This window comes from Macaca fascicularis, chromosome 1 (assembly GCF_037993035.2).
Source record: "Macaca fascicularis isolate 582-1 chromosome 1, T2T-MFA8v1.1".
NCBI lineage: Eukaryota > Metazoa > Chordata > Mammalia > Primates > Cercopithecidae > Macaca > Macaca fascicularis.
The window spans coordinates 167920297-167944149 of NC_088375.1; the positions used below are offsets into that span (position 1 = coordinate 167920297).

Below are 23853 nucleotides of genomic sequence, written 5' to 3' on the forward strand. Positions count from 1 at the left end.
GAGTGTCCTGCAGCAATTAGCATTAACTGACAGTAATACATTGGGATTCCGGTGGAGCACAGTGTTAGGATAGTGTTGGAAGAAGAGCAATAGGTTCTTTTGCCTATCCCAATCCCTACTCACGGAAAGATAAGATCAGGAAAGGACTGCTGACTGAATATACTATGAACTAGGTAGGAACTGCTGGGTGATGGATAAACATTATCTCATTGAATCTGTTCAGCGTCTATGACATAGGGGACATTGCTCTATCTTTTTTTAAGATAAGGAAATGTAGAATCGTTGAGTAACATGCTCAAGTCGATACTTAAATCACAGAGCTGAGATTTGTCTAACTCTAAACCCTTGACCTTTGTCAGACCTTTGGCCCACCATCCCTACCCTAAACATGGAATGAAGTTTTCCAGAAATGAGGGTAAAATTTTAAGAGGCTGACAGTAAAAGAGATTTACAATTCAATTTATTTTCATATTTTTCATTTATTTTCCAGAAAAAGAAATCACATTTCAGTAACAACTTACATATAGAATTAAACTTTGTTCTGGAATGGGAGCCCTAGTTGCAGTAATGTGTCATAATAAATAATTGCATATTCAGGATTTTGTGAAATAGGTGATTGGGAAAATTATGAACAAAAAACACAAAAATTATTATTTACAAAAAGTGATATCCATACTATTTCTAACTTATAAGGCAAGTAATGTTCAGATGATCTCATGATTATCTTCAACAAGTCAATTACACACTTTCCTGTCACCATTGCCAGCAGAGAGCTTTGCTGCAATTCTGTGAAGGAGCAAGCCTTCGCTTCTGTTGTTGGTTTTCTCCTGAGCACAGCATAGAAGCAGTAAAGCTTTCATCACAGACTAAGCAGTAATGGCTGTCAGAATAAAGTATACTTTTTTGAAATAGACGTGTAGGAAAAAGGCTGGAAATCAACATTTTGACTAAATTTTAAAAGTATCTTGAGTATTTTAATCCACAATTCCTTTTATAAATATTTTATACCCAAGGTATTTTTGTGAAATTATGTACTCAGTACAAGATTAAAAAGAAATTTAGTCTATTTTTGCTACATGGATCAAAGAGAGCTCTAAATAAAGGCTACCACCAAATCAAATTACACACAGCATTTTCCTTAATTGACAGGATTTCATTACCTATAGAAACACAGCACAATCTTTCTGAGATTCCTAGTTTCTTATATTGTTCAAGTTTAAAAAAATCAATGCCTTACATGGCCACTTAGTAGGAATGAAAATTAATATCTGAGCATTTAATTCATATGATCTTTTACTATACAAGTAAAAAAACCCAAAAATTCTTTTTAATCAAAAACAATCGTGTTCAAACAACTTAAAAAGTCAGCTGTATACGTTACTGCTTGGCCTGTAGGGAGGCTCTGTTCATAAATAAGATTAATATATCATCATATCAACACTTGGCTTTTTCAAGAAAAATTATTCAGCAGCAATTTTCCAATTCCCCTTAGACAGAGAGGAGAGAGAGAGAGACATACACACAGAGAGAAAGAAAGAGAGAGAGAGAGATAAAGAGAGAGAGAATATGAATTAGACAGGAGACAACTCTTCCATGTATGTCTATTTAACAAAGCAAGAACTAAATTCTGACATCAAAAGTCAAAACAGCTATATGAATGATCATTCTAGCAACTTGAAAAGAAAAAAAAAATCTGACTTTGGATCTTGGGACAGTGGTCCTTGTGATAGTTACTTGTTGTATGATTTAAAATACCTTAGAGCGATGATATATGAATAATATCAAACATTTACTTTGCCAGATAAAAAGTCATAAAAGTAATATAAAACTGAATGAGTGAGATGGAATTAACATTTGTATGATATACTCATTCAATGGAACATTTTAAAATTATACATGGCTTATGATCTATCAGGCTGATTCACAAATTCTGGATGGATTAAAAACTGAACTATCTTTAGAGAAATGTAAAGTGATTCAGTTTGATTCTTTTCTATATGATAACAGACAATTTACCCAGGAAGTTTTTAAAGAAACGTTGTTGATTTGCTAAAAAAGCAACTGATTGGCAAAGTAAAGCAAAGCAAAAAAAAAAAAGCCACCACCACCACCACCACCACCAACAACAAAAACCTGTGAAATGCTCATTAAGAGTAGAGAATCTCGCAAAATCTGTGCTAAACAGTGCACTGCTCTTGGCTTTCCCCAAAATGTTTTAAATATAATTTCTGACAAGCTTATGTAAAAATACTGTCAACATGGATCTATCATGATTCAGTTTCCTAAAGCTGTTTAGTAAAACATTGCTGCAGATTATTCACTGGCATTAATTCCACACTGCAAATAATTGGAAACATCTTCAACAGATGGGGTCTGATATGCTGGTCATAGGTGCAAGCCTTAAAAATAATACAAAAACAATTTAAAAAATTTCATTGTTTTGAATATTTTAGATGATAAAGTTAAATTCACTAAGAGATACTAATGAAATTTAAAATAGATAACAATTCATTTGAAATGACAGGAATTCCCTTAAAATTAAAACAAAATTCCAGAAGCATTTTTTCAAAGCATTCCTGGTTATTTTATTTACAATTATTGAAGGATATATAAACTAGTGTTAAAAGAAAACTTTTCCAAAGGTTTCTCAAGGTGTGCTTAGAAAAAAAAGTTTTTACCTCATTCAATAACTTTCTTAAGCTTCATTAAACACTAACATTTATTATTAATGTCCAAGGAGAGAGAATTATAGTATAGGACCATTTGTTCTCAGACCACAATGAATATCTTCCAGAACACAATTTGTAAAATACTGGAATATTGGTGAGCATAGCCGAAATACTCTTTACTTCTTTCCTTTAAAACATTATGGGACATTAAAAAATATATTCGTTTTTTGCCAAAACATTTTTTTACAAGGATAAAGATGTATTTAAGATAGGCAAGGTATTACTCTAGGGATAGAAGGAGGCAGTTAGAAATCAAAGGAAAAATAATTTTAGAAGTTAATCCTGGAGAATAAATTATTATACCCATGGTCAATGTCAACTATGAGGTATCTTTTCCTCACAGACATACCCATTTAGGAAAGAAATCAGATATTAAACGAGGGCCAATCAAGAGATTCACCATGGTCAACTCAACAGACTTTACATTTAACATTCCTTCATGAAAGATATTTAGATCTTAATTAGATATCAACAATGCAACTCTAGCTTGCAGAAGATGACAGAACATTGAAGCAATGACACAAGAGAAAGGCAAGTGTTTTGTTGTTGTTTGTTTGTTTTAATATTTAGAGACTTAAGCAATGTATTCCTGTTTCATTTTCCTGCCATACACTCCACTGACAAAAAGGAACATTAATGGTAGCCATATTTAATTCATAAGTGAGAGAATGGCATTTAGATACTGTTTCCACATGATAAAAAAGCCTAAAGGAGCAGGGAAAATACAATAAAGCCTTAAGAGGAAAGTGCACACAGTAAAAGGTGGTGAGGCTGGTCATTCGAATAGTCCCTTTAATCAGTGTGACTTGGATTGATTTGTACATTTATATCAACCATTTAATTTGACTCATTGTATGGATACATAATATTACATTAACTTTCAAGGCTATATTTAGAGATCACTCTTGTTTTTCTATTATTAAATATAATATCATGCTTTCATTTTTTAAAAAAATTTGCTGATCAGAAAACCATGTGGCAAAATGAGTACATTCAGACTGAATGGGATTTTGCTCAAATATATAATCTTTTGGAAAAGGAAAAGCTTAAACACAGACACATACACACACACTCATCTGTTTAGTATGTATCCGCATATTTTACTGTATTGTTCAATTTAATTTACAGCCTGTGGCTATTTTGAGAAAAAATATTGGTGCGACTCTTTTAGAATGAGGATACCACATGTTTGTAAAGTCAAAAGCTTACAAAACAAATAGGTTCAACTCACAAGTTAGAGATCTGAATGTCCCTTGCAAAGAAGGAAACATTTATTAGGATTTTGTGTTTGAATAAATAACAGCTTGCAACCTCCCTTCTACTTCAAGTCTTTTAAGACACTGAAGAAAAGGACAGAAATACGAAAATGAGAAAATGCATTTCAGGCTACTTTGAGACTGAGATAGTATAACAGAGTAACTTTAAGAAAAAGATAGGAATTTTCCTAGGAAAAAAATATATTTTTTTTAAGATTGTAGGCAATTAAGTGGACTGAATGAAAAATAAACTGACTAGAAAAATGTTTTTCATCTTAGAATTTAATGCTTAAAATCTGATATAATGTCAGAACTAAGAAGGACCTTAGAGATCTACTAGAGCAATGATTCTCAAATTTGGGGCACTTATCAAAATGTATATTCCCAAATCCCATCCCTAGAAGTTTATGCTGTCAATACAAATTTATCGATGCCTACTGTGTATAGCTTGTATGAACTTGATTATACATGTTACCTTATAATGCCTCAAAAAGTGGTTTATCTGAGTAAAGTAGAATCATGGAATTTCAGGGATGGAAGACATTGACATTTCATAGATCATTGTGTGTTGTTACGGTGTTTAACAATGTTTATCAGTCCCTACTATCTTCTAGGCATAGTGGTGACCAAGACAAAATCATTAATAAGTGATGATACAAAACATTAATAAGTGATGACACCAATCATACTTTGAGAAGCAGTGATTCTTTTTTGACAATTTTGTTATTGGAATTATCCTTATTTTGGTAATGGTTTTTCATGGTGGCTTTTACCTTGGCATTCAAATGAAGTATGTACAGTGACATAAAACAGATTTTTTTTTTGTTCAGGATGGAAAAAGCAATTAAGGCATTTCCTTTGCAGTCAGAATAACTGGGTTACTTTCAGCTGCAGTGTCATTTTGGGGAAATTAATTATTCTATTTAAGCCTCAGTGTCATCACTTGTAAAACAGGAATTAAAAAGAATACTTACAAGTTTTTGATTGATAAGAGGATTAAATGAGCTAATATCTGTAGTGACTGCTACGTGGTAAACACTCTGTCAGTTTTTATTGTGTATCATTCAATTACTATGATTTTTACAAGTTTGCTTATAAAGCCTCAAAAGGTGGTTTATCTGAATAAATTACAACTGTGGAACTTCAGAGTTGGAAGACACTTGACAGATCATTGCATGTTGTTATGGTGTTTAAACCACGCTTTGAGGAGCCCTGATTTAAACTGTTGGAGAAACTCCTGCATTTCTTTGAGCTGTTTTGCCTACCAGGATTCCATGTGCAATTTTATTAGAAACAAATGCCCTGCTGTTAAGAAAAGCTTGAAAACCACTGGCAATCCCAACTCCTCATCCTAAAGATGAGAAACTGAAAAGGGCAGTGACTTGTCCAATATCATACAGCAGGAGTTAGGGGTAGACCCAACTGTAGTATTATAGTTATCTGCTTTCTAAAAGAAGATTTAGAAGTGGAAATATGTGTAATTATAGCTCAAATACTTTGCTGACTAAGAATATATAAAGCGAAAAAAATTCTGTAGTTTGACTCAGGGATTCCTATTTATTAACTCAAAACCCTTTGAATTGTGGACATTCTTTCTTTTACAGGTGAAATATATTCCCAAATACCATACAGTGAATTTCCATTTTGGCTGTGGGTGTAGAGAAGAATACAACTTTAGAAATGATTAAAAATTTAATTCTTAGTAATTATAAATTTCAATTATGATAAAATTCAGACTAATTCTTAATAAAAATTTATTTTTAAAAATTTCATGAAAATATGGAATTTATTGGAAAAGAAAAACATACTTTCCATGTTGCCAAAATAAAGTAGCATCATTTATACTTTTTAATCTTACTAAAGCAGAACCTTTTAAAGACCATAACGTTCAGGAAATGGTGTTCTGGTTAACTGGAACCATTTCTTTTTGTTTTAACCCCTAGTACTGAAAATAGTTTTAATACCTACTAGTTCATTTTATTCTGACTTGGGAATAAAATGAACAAATGAATCTGACTTAATGTCTTTGATAACTGGACTCTTTCATTGCCTAGGATCATTTTCAGGACATGAATTCTTATTCTACAGCACTGTGGATATAGATGTAACAGGAGATTATAATCTACAAAATTAAAAAAAGAACAACAAAATGTCAAAATACAAATCCCTGATACCAGCTTTCTGTGTTATTATTTGAGGTCTTTTCTGAGAGATGAAGGGATACATTTTCTATTGAGGTTCTGGTTATTCATAGTTCAATCATTTTGAAATTGCTGACTCCCATTCTGTTTCATAAAGACCAGTTAAGGAATTACAGGATTTCTTCATAGTTTCTAATTTAGTCCCTAGAAACATTTGAATAATATTAGAGATTACTGTAATCTATGCTTTTAATTACATTTTAAAAAATCAATAAAATTATTTTTTTGGAAAAAACCCTTGCGTTTAATTACTAATTCATTCCAGAGCTATACAAAATAAAACAAAATAAAATATAAATACAAAGACATGAGAACCAGTAATATTTACACGTTTTTTAATATGCTTTGTATTAATATTCAAATTTTTAAATGAATTGATTACTTAAAAACACATTGTTATATCCATATGCTGGACAATTCTCAGTTTTCTGCTACTTACTCTCCATTGATTTTGGTGTCATAAATTCCATGTTTCATGGAATTTAGAATTTTGCATTTTCTATTTTGGTTTCAAAACCAAATTGGATACCTTTACATAAAATGAGTATACTAATTAGTTTGTTCAAAGAAACTTCAACACCAGACTGCTTTAGGGAGCCGACTGAGAGTTTGTTGAATAGTAAGAATTTTCCCAGGGTAAAACAAATCATCTGGAACATTCTTTTGGTAGCAAGCACTAATAGAGGAGTACAAAGATTAATTTAAAAAGTTGCACTGTAAACAATTGCCAGTCACAATCTCATTTTAGAAGTAAGACTTTAAAAATTTAATTTGATTCTAAAATTTAAAGGGGCTAAAGATTCTTTGTTAAATTTGAGTGGATATAAAATGAAAATTTAACGACTAATTATAAAAATAATAACTTAATAATTATAGTTATTTAATAACATAACCTATAATATAAATTGGTTTATGTTTCAATAAGTTCTAGGACTTAAAGGAAAACTAACATTTTCAGATCTGAATGAGGGAAGGTTTTACAATTGAGACTCCTGAAGAAGTTCGTCTTTCTAAATGTTCATATGGTGGGGCCAGATTGAATAATTACAGTTTTTATTATACCTTGCAACGATGAAATGACATACATTTTTGGTAACTCTCCTCTTACTTCTCCAAGAATGGCAAAGATTTACAGTTTTATACAATGAATCTTAATCATCTGAAAGGAAATTTATTACACAGTAATGTGAATAGAATTTCATTTATAAAGCTTATTTTTTCATTCTCAAATGATATAAACAATGATTAAAATCCTTCTGGATCTAAACAGGGGACTTTTTTTTTTCCCTAAAATTCTCAGTCTCAGTGTTTTGATTTCCTGTGGAGAAAGAGGAAGACGCGAGGTATCATTCCCCCATACTGGATGAGTAAGATCATCTATTCAGAGTAATTAAGCAAAAGTTGTTAGCCAGTTCAGCTATGGAAAGTCTTGAAATCTTAAAATCACAATTTTGGTTTTAGTCTGACTGATTATTCAGCAATCCCCACATTTGCTAAACTGTAGAGAGGGGCGAGTAGTTAAGACTTCAACATCTTCTTTACTCTTGATTATAATTTAATATACTTAAACTTTAAATATGAATTGCTTTCCCTTTTTACACAAGTTATAAAAATAAGAGGCCCTGTTTACACAGTTTGCATTTTTATGAAATTTGCAGTTTGAAAAAAAAGCTTTTTAAAAAGTGGTAACTAATGCTTTTCTTTGAATATGCTGTAACCTTAGAATTTTTTTCTGAAATAGTTTCTCAATTTAACCCACTAAACATTTGAAGATAGAATTTTTATTTAGCACTAGAGTAAAACATACTAAGGATTGAAGAAAAGTAAGTTTGTTTCTTTTTCTTCTGGTTCCACTTAAGTTTCTTTAATGTGTGGCACCCCCTTTATGACAGCTATCAATATTATATTTAAATTTTATATATTGACAAAATGCAATCTACCTCTGTAAGCATTGTGCCATTCAACAATACTACTATTAAATTTACATACCACAGTTTGAATTACATCCATTTCAGGAATGGTAAAATGCTAAAACTCAAGTGTCTAACTGCTTTACTGGAATGAGAGTACAATTTACAAATACAATAATTACATTTTAAAACCATTAACAATATTACACCTAGAAGTAAATACTGTAGGACTGGTCATCATGGTATTGTGTGAGGGAAATCACAGCTGAAAGTCATTGACTTTCCACCTGATATATCCCAAGTGCAGATATTGGTTTGTTTTCATCAAACCAAAATTAAAACCTGTTTCTCATACATCAGTTCTCCATTATATGAATCCTCCAAATCCTTGCATAAGATATTATTAGTTATCTGCCAAGTATTTTCCTGCAAAACAAAACAACATGTTAACACGTTATCTGCTAGTTCAATAATGTAATTATTATATGGGTAACATTTCTATTCCTCCTTCCCTACCCCTAGGAGCCAGATACTGCATACTTTAGAGGTGCAATACAAATAAAAGATACATAATGTTTCCAAATCAATTTTCAATTTTTCAGATCGGCTAGTTGACTTTTCACATTTCCATAGATCCACAATTTGCAGAGGTTTGGGGTTTGCCCAGGATAGATTGGGAGATTTATTTCTGGATGTGAGAATGCAACTTATTTTAGAAAGGGTGCTCATATAACTTATTTTCCAACTTGGATCATTTTCGAGAGTGAAAAGGGTATAATTAATAATTACATCAGTACAACAGGCATGAAAAACCAGGATTTATCCCAGCAAATCACTGAAAAGTATAATCACTCTAGTATTAGAGAGTTCCTCTCCCCCAATTGAAAAACAAAACAAAACCCCATGGTGTGTGCCAAATAAAACTTGTCTCATGGCCACATTCAGCTTATGGGTGACCATTTTTGATCTGTGGCCTAGATTCTTTGAGTTTGTGATTAAAATGAAAAATAGATTCTCCCAGATCTCAGCTAAACCTGACAAGTCTAAACTCTATGAAGCCCTGTCAGAGAATAAAAAGTTTTCAGGTGGGAGATACATTAAAAGGCAAGGCTGGGGGCAGTGGCTCACGCCTGTAATCCCAGCACTTTGGGAGGCTGAGGTGGGCAGATCACGAGGTCAGGAGATCAAGACTATCCTGGCTAACACGGTGAACCCCTGTCTCTACTAAAATACAAAAAATTAGCCGGGCTTGGTGGTGGGCACCTGTAGTCCCAGCTACTCGGGAGGCTGAGACAGAATGGCGTGAACCTGGGAGGTGGAGCTTGCAGCTCACCATAAAAAAAAAAAAAAAAAAAAAAAAGCACACAGTATTTGTCTCGTTCATCAATATAATAAAAGTAGGATTTACTCCATTAACCTCAGTATATACATCTATATAATGGGAACAACTAGTCCCACTTAAGAAACAGAGTTAGAAGTCAGAGCCTTCCGACTTCTGATTCACTGTCCTATTTCATTGTCCTATTTCTACTTCATTCAATACCTGGTTTGTTTTCTAATTGGGATGGGGGTTGGGAGTGGAAAAGAGGTGGAGGAAAAAGATGAGAAAATCACAATCTATTCCTCTTAAGGAAGAGTAGCTAAGGCAACATTATTTATGCAAATAAAAAAAATCAAGATACTCATTTACCTGCAGCAAACCTTTTCTTGATGAGCGAAAATCGATACCCTGCTCCAACAAGTTCAATGTCACAGCCAGAAAGGGTGCTTCCTTCACTTGTGAACTGCACAACCAATGGAGAAGGTTTGCTTGGGCCTTCAGATAACTGAAATCTTGCCAACAAAGAACCCACCCCTAAAAAAAACAAACAAACATTATTACAAGGTAACAGTCAATGTAATATTCTGGATATAATTTTGGAGATTGCATTCAAAAATTAACATACAAAATCAGACTTCATTGACAAAATGGTGATTAAATGAAGTTTATCATTGAATATTATGAGCAACTCTATTTGCACACTGGTAAAAGTGTACTTTCGTGAGATGGTACCTCAAAATTTGAAGATGTGCTACTTGGAAGCCCTTGTATTTTCCAACCTATGATTAATATCTGAGGAGAGTGAAAAATGTCTAATCAGGGAGTGTGGAATCTGACACAGGATGAAAACATGCCTCCTTAAAAGGCCTAAACGATAGTTTGATGAGTCTGTAGAAAAGGGGTAAAAGAGAATTGATTGAAGAATTATTTGCTTTTATTAATTGAAATAAGTAAATGCAAAAATGGAGTGAAATATTCTGCTTGTTTTTATTGCTACATGTTTTGGGTAATAGTTGGCAAATACCTAAAAGCCATTTTAGCTTTACATGTTAAATAAAATAAGCTTGTGATTCCATTACCTCCATTTTCTGACTTCTGAGAGATATCAGGAATCTTCCACAATATTCTCTGTTGTTCAGCATTCCTAAAAATGAATTAGGTAAAAGGTTTTTGCATATCCAAGAGTTTTTGTTTAGTGGATGCTGTTTTTTTTTTTTTTTTTCCAGATAGTATTAATTTTTAAAAATAGAGCTTGAAAAGTTTCACTACAATTTTAAAATTCCCTGTCTCTCTCTCCCCTCCCAAACATACATAAATCTCTTTTTTCCCTGTCCTTATTGTAACTAGCTAGAAAACGGTAAAATGAATATTTAGAGGACAAAGTAGAGCTAAAATTAAAAAAAAAAAATAAATTTGCTGAAACATACATGGGAAGATAGATGGAAGTATTAGTTAATCAATTAATTAAGGTAATTTAAATTGGGGTCATGATCTGGCTGACATCCTTTTTTTGTTTTTGTTTTTTTTTTTTTTGAGGCGGAGTCTCGCTCTCTTGCCCAGGCTGGAGTGCAGTGGCGCGATCTCAGCTCACTGCAAGCTCCGCCTCCCGGGTTTACGCCATTCGCCTGCCTCAGCCTCCCGAGTAGCTGGGACTACAGGCACCCGCCACCTCGCCCAGCTAGTTTTTTGTATTTTTTAGTAGAGACGGGGTTTCACCGTATTAGCCAGGATGGTCACGATCTTCTGACCTCGTGATCCGCCCGTCTCGGCCTCCCAAAGTGCTGGGATTACAGGCTTAAGCCACTGACATTCATTTTTAAAACAAATTCCAGTTTCTGCTTCTGACAGTCATGTGGAAAAATGAAATGCTCTTTCTAGAACAAGTCCTATATAACAGATGATATAGGCACAATGTATCTATTCAGTTTCTAGTCCCATACCTTCTCTAGTGTGCCTTTTTATAGTTCAGAGGCTACAAAATGAAACACTACATTTCTCAGAGGCCTTTGCAGTTAGGGTCCTAGTTACAAATTAGGTTTACCAATTGCATGCACGGTTTGAGATTTAGAAGACAGAAAGGAGGCAGAGGCCATTCTCCCGCAGCTTTCTTGACTGTTCTCCTCTGACCAGCAGTCTAACTCTGATGTGGGGATCTTCTAACACCAGGGGTCCACTCTAGCCTCTAATTTGTGGGTGCCAAGAAGCACTTAAGGAGGTACCAATAGGAGCTTGCTGGTCCTAGGATCAGAGTTACAGCTGTGGCTTCTTGAATGCTGTGGCTCTACCGGTGGCCTTCTAATTTCTCCCCTTCCCTGGATTGTGGCAGGCCAGTTCTGTAGAGCTCTGGGAGGCATTTTTGGAGATCCAGCCTGTTTCTTTAGCACTTCCACGATTGTGTGAGCATTGAAGTCCCTGTTGAATTAGTTTTTGCTTAAAATAGCTACCAGCGGTTTCTATTTCCTGCCCTGAACCCTAATACACAGGCCCGCTGTCATCTCCTCCTACAGGACACACAAGCTCTAAGAAGTCTATGACCCCTTGACCCAGAGGAGCCCTTTGGTGGAGAGAACAGGAGGCTTCATACCAGACTGCTGGTGGGAGCACCGCCTGGAGCTTGGTGACTCCTCCATCGATGGGGACCAGGAACTGCACATTGTTGAGGGCCACAGCGGTCGTCATTGCATCTGTATTGTATTTGTAATCTATGCGCAGGTCAGTGCTTGAAGGTTCACATCGCCAATTCACTGCCAGGTTCAGGGGCGTGGACTGAATGCCCTGGGCAGACACCTTGCCAAATGACAGGGAAGAGAATATTTAAGGCTCGACCAATAATCTGAAACAAAACCAGAAGCTATGATTTTCTCCCACAGGGATGTTCTTAGACATCAAAATGTCATAGTGTTGTTTATGCTGCTCACAAGCAACTGTGAGTGACAGGCACCGTGAAGGGTGCTGTGAGAGAGAGCTGGGTGCTTCAGGTAAACTGTTACAGACTAAAAATAGCAGCTACTAGTGTCAGTGGCACTTTGGAGTTTCCAGTACACTTCATGTCAGTTAAGGAGGTGGAATAGTACACTGGCTGGGAGCTGAGGCCAGGAAGCTAGACAGTCCCAGGTGTGAATTCTGATTCTGCTGCTCCACTTATAAGCTGAGTGATCTTGGACAAGTCCCTAAACCCCTCTGAGCTTCAGTTCTTTCCTCATCTGCTAAATGGGAATTACAACAATAATATTTACCTATAGAGTTGTCAGGAAGATTGAAGGAGATTTTTTTTTTTGTGAAACACTCAGCAGGATGCCTAGCACACACTAGGAATTACATTTTGATAAATGCCACCTATTAATATTCTTACCATATTTTCTCTTCAACAACAAACCAGTGAGTTAGACTAGGGTAAGTTATTATTACTCCTTTGGGATTTCATACCTGGTTTCAAGTCCTTACTTTGGCAAATCCCAAAGGGAGTAGATGGAAGTTACTTCCAGTTTTTACTTCCTTTGGGATTCCTTTAGCTGGAAGTGCTACAGCGCTGGAATCTACTGTCGATACTAAATAGAATCAGCTGTGAGCCTGACCAGGAAAAAGCCAGGTTTGAAGAATCAACAAACATTGATCTAAAGACAATAATATTGATGTGAATTCTGGGTCCATAGCGAAAAATTTACAGTGTTACAATTTCTCGATCATTCATTATGGCGCTGAATAAGTCTCTAAGAAAGTCACCTCTCACAAGTACATGTACATTGCAGGGATCAGATGAGTGGTGTCTATGCCCTTGGATTTTTATTCATGGAGTGTGATGAGCTTTGCTGATTTTGAAGGATATAAACAACTGTCTAGGAAATGCCTGCACATATGATCACCATGGAGAAGGGTCCTGAGGGTAGATTGAACTCTGAAGGCAGGAGTGGCTGTGGCAGAAACAAGCCCCAAAATGGATTCTTTTATAAAATGACAGATACGGCTTTTGATGACAATTTAAGCTAGTTAACCATTATAGTTTTTAAACTTTGAAGATGATTGGCAGCATAATGCTTTCTGCAGGCAAACATTTATTTAGAAATCTATTAACTAAAGCAGATCAAAAGCAGAGCAGAATCCCCCTCCCCCACCCCTTTTTCTGAACTCTGTCTTCAGCAGTAGTTCTCAACCTGATTATAGTTCCTCTACCTGGGGAGGTGCTTTTTGGATATGAAAATGTGTTTTTGATTGCCCCAATTTCTAGGGGATGCTTTTGGGCCAGAAACTAAATGTGCTGCGTTTAAGGGCAGTTCCACAAAATGCTAGTTGTGCTTCTCCACCCAATTCCTTGCATTGTTAAAAAACAACAACAAAAACACAGCTAAATAACAGCAAAAGGGATTCCTCAGAGCACACGTTAAAATAAAGCAGCAAGTCTTGGGCTGTTTACATTTCACAAATTACTTTGAAATATATTAGGCTATTAACTTCTTATAGCAAGCTATAAAATAGGTAGATATCATTATTACCCTTATTTGAAGATGAGGAAACTGAGGTTCTGGGATATTAAGTACCTATGTCAGTGGCCAGTAGAAAGCTGACTTAATTCTAGAATTCAGTATCTTGCCTACACTTTATTTATTTTAAAAAAGTAGAGACGGGGTCTCACTATGTTGCCCAGGCTAGTCTCGAACTCCTGGGCTCGAGTGATCCTCCCGTCTCAGCCTCCCAAAGTGTTAGGATTACAAGCGTGAGCCATCATGTCCAGCCCTTGACTACACTTTAATACTTTACACAAAGTTCATACTGCAATAGGTGAATCCTGTCTAATTTCTAGATTTACTTAATAACAAACATGGAAATGAAAAAACTCTATAGGATTTAATGATTAAAATTTTTTTTTATCTGAAGTGAAGATGTACATGCAGTGTATATAACTAGCGTCCACGAAGGAAAGGAACTGCCATCTTATTTTCACACTTTGGGGATGCAAACCATACATGAAATTTAACTTCTGCCTTGAAATTTAATTTCTCATTCAGAAAAAGAATTACATTTAGAGTTTTCCTTTCTTATTTCCTTTCATTTCTCTCAAAGCATAAAGCAGTCACTAAGCATTTTAAAATATTTTGGGAAAATGTTATATAAAATGTGTTTTCTATTATATTTTAATTTGTAAGTGATGAATTTATACCATATTACATATTTTTTCAGTATTATCCATAATGTTTGAAGAGTATATACTATTCTCACAAGGAAAAATTATATTCTTTTGCATTTTTGGAAAATATACCATTATATAGATATTTCACTTTAAATGGTTTCCTTACAACAATTTAAATAAATGTTTTCCAAAGCATAGGATGCATAGACTCCCTTGAGAAACTTACACAAAGTACAGATACTTGGATTGCATTCTAAACCAATTAAATAAAATAAAAAAATTAAATATATATATGTATCTGCTAGGTCCTAACACTCCCAAATATACATATATTACATGTATATTTAATAATGATATCTACCTGTATTTACATATAATATATAATATATTCACATATAATATATTCACATATAATATATTATATATTATATTCACATATAATACATCATATTTATATATTTGTATATTTTATATAATATTTTAAAATATTTATAGATATTTAAAATATTTGTATAAATAAATATATTTATAAATATAGTATATATAACTATTATAAATAAATATATATATATTTAAATATATATAATGTATATTTCTTTTTAGCATCAATTCAGAACCGGCATTTGATTGAGAAACACAGTCGAGTTTGAGATATCCTGATTTTTATTAAAGTACAACTTTCTTCATTTTAAGAGAATTAATCTGAACATACTTAATCAAAAATCATAATGCATTAAAAATATGGTAAATGAAATGAGCCAGGCACAGAAAGACCAATACCACATGATCTCACTCTTATGTAAAATATTTGAAAGTTGATCTTGGCAGGGCACAGTGGCACTTTGGGATGCCAAGGCAGGGGGTCACCTGAGGCCAGGAGTTCGAGACCAGCCTGGCCAACATGGTGAAACCCTGTCTCTATCGAAAATACAAAAAGTAGCCAGGATGGTGGTGCGTGCCTGTAATCCCAGCTACTTGGTAGGCTGAGGAAGGAGAATCGCTTGGACCCAGGAGGTGGATGCTACTATAAGCCGAGATCGTGCCACTGCACTCCAGCTTGGGCAACAGAGCGAGACTTCATCTCAAAAAACTAAATAAATAAAATAAAATAAACATAAAAATAAAAGTTGATCTTACAGAATTAGAGAGTAGAATGGTGGTTACCAGAGGCTGAGGTAGTGGTGGTGGAGGTGGTTGGGGTGGGGGTTTGTTTAGGGAGATGTTGCTCAAAGGACAAAAAACTTCAGTTAGATGAGAGGAAGAAATTCAAGGATCAATTGCATAATGTGGTGACTATAGGTAATAACCATATACTGTATTATTGAAAAACGCTAAAGACAGTGAATGGAAAGTGTTCTCATCACAAAAATAACTATGTGAGGTAATGCATATGTTAGTTTAATTTAGTCATTCCACAACACATATATTCAAAATATCATGTTGTACCTAATACAGATATACAATTGTACCTGTCAATTAAAAAATAAAAAGGTTTAAAAAAATCTAGGCAGTCAGCTGGTGGTGTGGCTCACGCCTGTAATCTCAGCACTTTGGGAGGCTGATGCGGGTGGATCACCTGAGGTCAGGAGTTCCAGACCAGCATAGACAACATGGTGAAACCCTGTCTCTACTAAAAATATAAAAAATTAGCAGGGCGTGCTGCTGCACGCCTGTAATCCTAGCTACTCAGGAGGCTGAGGCAGGAGAATCGCTTGACCACGGGAGGTGGATGTTGCAGTGAGCTGAGATTGTGCCACTGCACTCCAGCCTGTGTGACAGGGTGAGACTCTGTCTCAAAAAAAAAAAGAAAAAAAATCCAGTCAGTCAAGTGGCTGGGAATCAATGAGAGACTCAGGCACTATCAGGATCCCGGTATGAATAATAATTTGAGGTAAGGTCAATCCTAGACACAAAAAGAAAGTTCTCATATATTGTATGTATCAAACATTGCTTTATTATTGAACTATTTCTTAACGTTAGATTTTATTAGAATTCTTTCATAGGACTCTCTTACTAGAAAAATGAAAGCAGATTGTTTACATTGAATCATTTAAAATAAGAGGTTGTAGTATAGTAATGTTCTTAACAAAATTATAATCATCTTGTTTATCAATATAAACTTATAATCTTAATTAGTATAATGTTCTGCGACTTCCTTTTTTGTGGCACATTTCTCTAATTTTGTGATAAAATGTTTTACTTGTAAGCTTAAACTAATAAGAACATGTATGAATATTTTTGTCAGTAGTCCCCAAGTTGTCTTTTAAAGTTTCCATTTAGAAAAATGAGTTATAGCTTTTAAATAATGTTAAAAGAAGCATTACTTTGGTTATTTTTATTCAATAACAGGTACTTTAGACAAGAAGTATGTCATGTGAAAGAGATACTGACCATGTAAATAGGCTTACCTGATATTTGAGCATGTCAACGTTATAATATGTAGCCTGGGGTTTTTGTTCAGACACTTTCTTTAGGTGAGTCATCAAATTTGGCATGTTTACCCAGAATTCCTTGGTATTGGCATCATTTTGTGTATTATCACTGTTCATTTGGGAAGAAAAATGATTGAGTAGCATCTTAAAACAAATACAAACCCTACAAGAAGCATCTTAGCAAATTGTCTTCTGATATGTAGAGCCATCTTTTGACAATTTGTAGAGATTATTATGAATCTATTAACAGTGGTGTGGTTTTCGTACAAATACAGTTCTGAATGCTCTTGTGTTGGTAGATTAATATCCACAGGGAGGAGCTACTGTGTTGCTATCAGTCTCAGTGAGTGCTCAGTAATATTAACTAATTGCAGCGATAATTGGGTGCTTTCAAGAGTGAATTATTTATTAACTCAAACTTAATAGCCCTTTCTACTGCACCAGTTTTGTCTAAATTAGTCAGTTAATGCAATTAAGGAACTGAATACATTTATTTACTTTTGAATTACTTTGACCAGTAGTTTCTCAGAAATTATCTAGTGAAATATTTGACCAAATGTAAACATGGCCTTTATCACCAACTAAGCAGAAAACAGTGATACTAAAATTACCATGCTACCTTTTCAGCATTCATAATATTTCATCCATGAGCATTTAAATCATCAAAGATTTCACTTCACTTATAAGACGATCCTGGAGTTTAAATGACAATCATTGTAGTTATAATACAGAAGAAGAGCAGAATCTTTACAAGCTAAGAAGTTTTCTATCCCTATGAGAGTCTTAGCTTTGCTCAGAGGCCTGTATACAGACCACTTACCCAATCTATCTTGCAAATGCTCATCTCAGTGATAAAAAGAATCAGGCAAGAGTGTACAAACATATAACTCATTTCCCATATAATGAGGAAGCTAAAGCCACAAGTGATTCAGTTACTTGTCACACACATTTGCTGACATTTCACTTTCAGAATATCCTATATAGTACAATAACAGTAGTTATAATTTCTTGAGCACCTATTATATGCTATTATAAACTATTTCATTAAAATCTACCCTACAAAGGAAGAATTATTGTCTTTGTTTCTAAAGATGAGCAAACTTGTTATAAAAAGAGAAAATTCGGGGTTGAGAAGAGAGAAGACTGATACAGTGAAAAATTGAAAAGACAGGTCAAAAGCAAGTTGCTATGATTCAGTCTCCAGAATTCCTATAAATCAAGAAAGCTGAGTAAAAAACACCAGGGCCTTAAAACTGTCACTGATCTGTTAGGAAAGGGTGGCCAAGTCTCAGTGTGACCAGTGTGGTTTTGCTGTCCTTGGATATAAGGTTATTGAGGACGAGGTAAAGCTCTTTGGCCCTGGAAATGGAGGAAGGGGGTGGAAAACACATGTTGTCCTGAAGACTTTGCCCCTTGTCGGCTGAGCTAGGGATGCTGATAAGGGCTATCTGAGTGTTTTAATTGAAAAGCATCTAAGTTACCCAAGCTCTCCAAGCTGTTGCTACACAAGCAGGCAGGAGGTAAGAGTAACAGAGGGTCAGTGAAATTAAATAATTTGCTTAAGGTCATGCAGCTAATAAGAAACAGAGCCAGATTCCAGCCCATATCAGTTGTACACTTTCCCACTATGCCAAAACAGAGGTTCAGAATTAATATCTAGCATCATATCATTAATTTGTACTAAGTAGATTTGAATAATTGGGAAATCCTCAATTATATAAAACAATTTTAAAGAAATACATTTGCTGAGTTTAATAGCAAAATAAGTTGTCGTAGGTCTGTGATAATTTCTTAGAGAACCTGCTTTAAAAAATATCCAAGAAAGCTTTGCCAATCAAATGCTTACACAGGGATGGAATTCTTAAATGCTCAAGGCTTCTTGAGCATTCTTCAGTCTCGTATTTGACTTGACATTTGTTCCCGCATATTTTTTACAAGCAAAACTTTTTTCACAAGAAAAAAGTAGACGTAATCTTCAATTTGACCCCTGTCATAGGGATTGCAAACCAAAATGTCCAGGGGCCATGGTCACATATGAAGTCTTCTTCAGTAAACATTAAGGAAACAATTGGCTGATGATAGACACTAAAGGCTGGGACTGCAATCTAGAATGATGCCTGGTCAACAACACCTTTTTAAAAACTGGGGATGGTTGTGGTGGTCGAGGTAGTGGAGTGGCACTGCATAACAAAACTAAAGAGTCTATAGATGACTAAAGGGTCACTCATCATAGCCCTGTTATAGTGATTAAATATTTAGAGTTCATAAGATCCAAATTAATGTGATATATTTTCTTTCTTTCTTTTTTTTTACTTTTGCAAATAATAATTTAAGGGTCTATATAATATTTTGGTAAGCAAAACCCTTTTGAGTGATATTTGATTCTATGTATAAGACCAATATGTTAATACATGTATACAACTTTTGCACATATGCGTAAGAACTTGGCAACATAACTGCCTAAAAATGCAACAAAAGCTGTAACTATGACACCAGTCATATTTACAAACAAACTGGCAAGATATTGGCACATAATTCCTAATTTCCGATGGAAGAACCTTGAAAAATAAATTGGCTCAACGTGCGCAATCAAAACACGGAGGGAAACTGAAGCAAGAATTTGAATTAAGAGACTTTTTCCATTCCCTCATGGTTTGCACAGTCTTGTATGGCAGATGGATGAATGAAGAAACACAAATAGATATGTCATTATTAACTGTAGTAAGTGCCTGAAAGGAAAAGAACAGGGTACCTTTAGAGAGAATAACAAGAGGACAGAATTTATTAGGTTGGCGCAAAAGTAATTGTGATTTTTGTCATTTAAAAGTAATGGTAGAAACTGCAATTACTTTTGCACCAAACTACTAGTTTAGGGCTGGTTGGTGGGGGTCTGGGGAGGAGAATGGGATAGTGTCAGAGGCAGAGTAGAGCTGAGACTAAAGGATGAGTTGGAGTCAGGTGAAGAAGGTTGAAATAGTATTCCAGGCAGAGGAAACGTACTAAAAGCCGTGTTGTGGGAAAGGACTCAGCCTGTTTCTGAGATTGACAGGTCTTGCTGGAGCTAAAAGGATTCTGAGGCAGGATGGTGGGAGATGAGAACAGAGAGGCAGACAAGGTAAATAACTCAAGGCCTCAAAGGCAATGGTAACACGTTTAGATTCTGGGACAAGGGTAATACGAAGCCACCAGGGAGTTGTGAACGAAGATGACCTGATTTACTCATAAAAGACCACCTGGCTGCTAAAATGTACTGGAGACGGGCAAGATTGGATTCAGGGAGAGAAGAAGGCAATTGCAGTGCTACGGGGAAAAGACAGTGGTCACTTGGACAAGGGAGGTGGCAGTAAAGAGAAAAGTGGCCACTTCAGACAGAGCTTTGTAGATGACCATCAGGACTTCATGATGGAGAAGCTGTCAAGAAGACTCCTTTCAGCTCATTCACTGCAAATAATTAACTTGTATAATTGACCATTTTAATAGCATGCATGCATGTGGGTTTGTGTGACTGTGCATATGCATAATAAAGACATCAAATTCAGGTTTAATAGCTAGAAAATGTGAAAATTATATTTATATAAACAGATTTGCAAAAGTTTATTTTATGTCATACATGTAAAGTTCCATCAAAGCAATGATCATTATAATGAAATTGTATTAAATATTAAACCTGTATTTGATGTCTTTATTATGCATCTGCACATGCACAATCACACCTACACACACAATTGATTTAAAGAGAAAGCCAGGCGCGGTGGCTCAAGGCTGCAATCCTAGCACTTTGGGAGCCTGAGGCGGGCAGATCACTTGAGGTCAGGAGTTTGAGACCAGCCTGGCCAACATGGCGAAACCCCATCTCTACTAAAAATACAAAAATTAGCCAGGCGTGGTGGTGGGCACCTGTAATCTCAGCTACTTGGGAGGCTGAGGCAGGAGAACCACTTGAACCAAGGAGGCTGAGGTTGCAGTGAGCTGAGATGGTGCCACTGCACTCCAGCCTAGGCAACAGAGTGAGACTCCATCTCAAAAATAAAATAAAATGAAATAAAATAAAAATAAAAAGATGCTCATACAATGAAAGGATTTTATTCTTGTTATTTGGCTCATTTCCCGCCATTGTCATCCACTGTCTGTTGATAATGAGTAAAACAGACAATGAATAAACTGTTGCTGATACAGATGTTCTTACTCTGTCTCTCTAACCACTTGAGATAGTCGGCCATTAAAACATGTATATGCATATGCAGTCACACACATACACAATCACCCACAACAAATTTTGATAGCTGGTAGATTCCATGTTTGAATCTACAAATATATCTGAGTGGTGGTAATTTCACTATAGTGCGACTCTCTTGCTAAGATATATCCCTCATCTAAGTACAAAGTACTAAGCCACATATATCTCTGAAAAATTTATGCAAAATCATATTTACCAGCAGAGAAGTTGGGGATTTGGCAGGACGTGTTCTAACCTGCTGAAATTTACCACCCGAAAAGTCAGAGCAGCTGGGGATGGGTTGTTGGCAAAGTGTCTGGTGATGCCAGCAGGAAATGACAACACCATTTCTCCAGTAATCTTAACGATACATCTGGCATATCAAAACACAGAGAGGAAAGAGAGAGAAAACCGATGTCAATACACTGAATCAAACTGAATCAAAACAGCTGTGAAAAACAATTTATGAGGCAATGTTAAACAGCAGAAGAGGTGCAGAAGAGATAAAAGGTATTTTCTTACAATTCCATTAAAAAATACTTTAACTTCCATTTTAGGTTCAGGGGTACATGTGCAGGTTTGTTATATAGGTAAACACATGACTTGGGGATTTGGTGTACAGATTATTTTGTCACCTGGGTGCTAAGCATAGTACTTGCCAGGTTTTTTTTTTTGCTAACCTTTCTCTTTTCCCAGCCTCCTCCCCCAAGCAGGCCCCAGTTTCTGTCGTTCCCCTCTTTCTGTCCACGTGTTCTCATTATTTAGCTCCCACTTATAAGTAAGAACATGAGGTGTTCGTTTTTCTGTTCCTGTGTTGGTTTGGGAAGGATAATGGCCTTCAGTTCCATCCATGTTCCTGCAAAGGACATGATCTCATTCTTTTTTATGGCTGTGTAGTGTTCCATGGTGTACATATAACACATTTTCTTTATCTAGTCTACCACTGGTGGCCATTTAGGTTGATTCTGTGTCTTAGCTATTGTGAATAGTTCTGCAATGAACATACCAATGCATGTGTCTTGATGATAGAATGATTTATATTTCTTTGGGAATATAACCAGTAATAGGATCTTTGGGTCGAAGGGTAGTTCTGTTTTTAGCCCTTTGAGGAATCACCACACTACTTTCTACTATGGTTGAATTAATTTACACTCTCACCAGCAGTGTATCATTTCTAACTTATCTGAGAACTAAATGGTCAACACTTATTTTACAAAGTGACTATTTTGTTTTATATGTTTTGAAATGTAAGAAGAAAAGCACGGCTTTTCTCTTTCTGTAGAAGTCTATAGCTTCACCTCATGAATAGAATCCTCTGCTCTGGTGGTTCTCCCTCACTTTGATTTCTGAATCTTTGGCAGCATATTTCAAGATAGTAAACTGTACAATGTCATCACATTATTTCTTGGGACTTGTCCTAGTTCTTCGAGTAACATGAGTAATGCCTTTAGCATGTTCTTTTATGTACTCATGAGGTAAAGTTTTTGCCTGCATGTAACTAGTTCTTCGTTCCATTAATTTGTCTATTTGGTAAAAATTGTAAAATCAGTCAGATAAGTTAACACAATGGGATGATAGTGTGGAAGGAAAAATAATTCTTTGTTTTTTAAAAAAAGACTTTATGAAGATATAATTGATATATAATAAACTGAACTTATTTATAGTGTAAAACTCCATGAGATTATATGATGTAAAATCATCATACAATTAAGAAAATGAACATTTCCATCATCCCTGAAAGCTTCCTTATGCTTTTTTGTAATCCCTTTTTGTAATCTCTCCCACTGCTTCCTTTCCCTGTCCCTAGGCAAGAGTTAATATGCTTCCGGTCACTATACCTTCTTTTGCAATTTCTAGAATTTTATATAACAGAATTGTAAGGTGTGTGATTTTTTGTTTCTTTAACTCCACATAATTATTTTGAGATTTGTCCATGTAGTTGTGTGCACTAATAGTTCATTTCGTTTCGTGGCTGTGTAGTGTATGGATATACCACAGTTTTAAAAAATACGTTCACCTACTGAAGAACATTTGGGTTCTTTCCAGTTTTTGCCAATTACAAATAAAGGTGCAATGGATACATGTGTACAGGTATGAGTATGAATATACCCTGTCATTTCTCTTGGTCAGTACATAGGAGGAGAGTCACTAGCTCACACAACAGGTGTGGGCTCTCAAATTCATTGCCTCTGCGTTCCAATTCACCCTTCACTAACTGCGCTGAGAAAATTAATGGACTTTTGTTATATTTTCTCTTTGCCTGCAGGAACCATGCTTAGTTTTGTCAGTAGAGGGCGCTAGAGAGACACTGCAGGAGAAAGGGGTTTTCCTTCTCCCTTCCAGCGTGCTTGCAAATGCTTGCTCTTGCAATGCACAAGGCTTATGTAGTGCCAGGCTGTTGCAGAGCAAGAGGTTGTGTGTGGTTCCTGCAGTGCATGTAGTGTCCCCAGAGTGTGAGTTTTGCAAGTCATTTAGCTCTGTTTTCTAAAGTGGAAAATACAGCTGTGCATGAGGGTTTTAGTTATTCCACACTCTCACCAACACTTGGTAGAATTGAGAATTTAAATCTTAGCCATTCTCATAGATGAGTAGTGGTATCTTCTTGTTGTTTTAATTTGCATTTGCATAATGGTTAAGGATCATAAGCATCTTTTATGTGCTTG

General features: G+C 35.3%; 1 protein-coding gene across 48 annotated transcripts in view; it reads right to left on the reverse strand.

Moving 5' to 3' along the window:
* Window positions 1-443: 443 nt before the first annotated feature.
* The window catches only part of SGIP1 (SH3GL interacting endocytic adaptor 1), a 215892-nt gene continuing 192482 nt past the window's right edge, over window positions 444-23853 (reverse strand). For 42 of the 48 annotated variants that reach the window (XM_074004530.1, XM_074004426.1, XM_074004407.1 and 39 more), the window contains 6 exons: window positions 21408-21563; window positions 16951-17083; window positions 12002-12204; window positions 10497-10561; window positions 9787-9951; window positions 6404-8522 (listed from right to left, as the gene is read on the reverse strand). In XM_074004530.1, the coding sequence (XP_073860631.1) occupies window positions 8500-8522; window positions 9787-9951; window positions 10497-10561; window positions 12002-12204; window positions 16951-17083; window positions 21408-21563 (745 nt within the window). In that variant the 3' untranslated portion in view covers window positions 6404-8499. Of the gene's footprint in view, window positions 8523-9786; window positions 9952-10496; window positions 10562-12001; window positions 12205-16950; window positions 17084-21407; window positions 21564-23853 lie in introns of all 48 variants that reach the window. The other 6 variants (XM_045369555.3, XM_045369551.3, XM_005543131.5 and 3 more) reach the window with 1 other exon arrangement.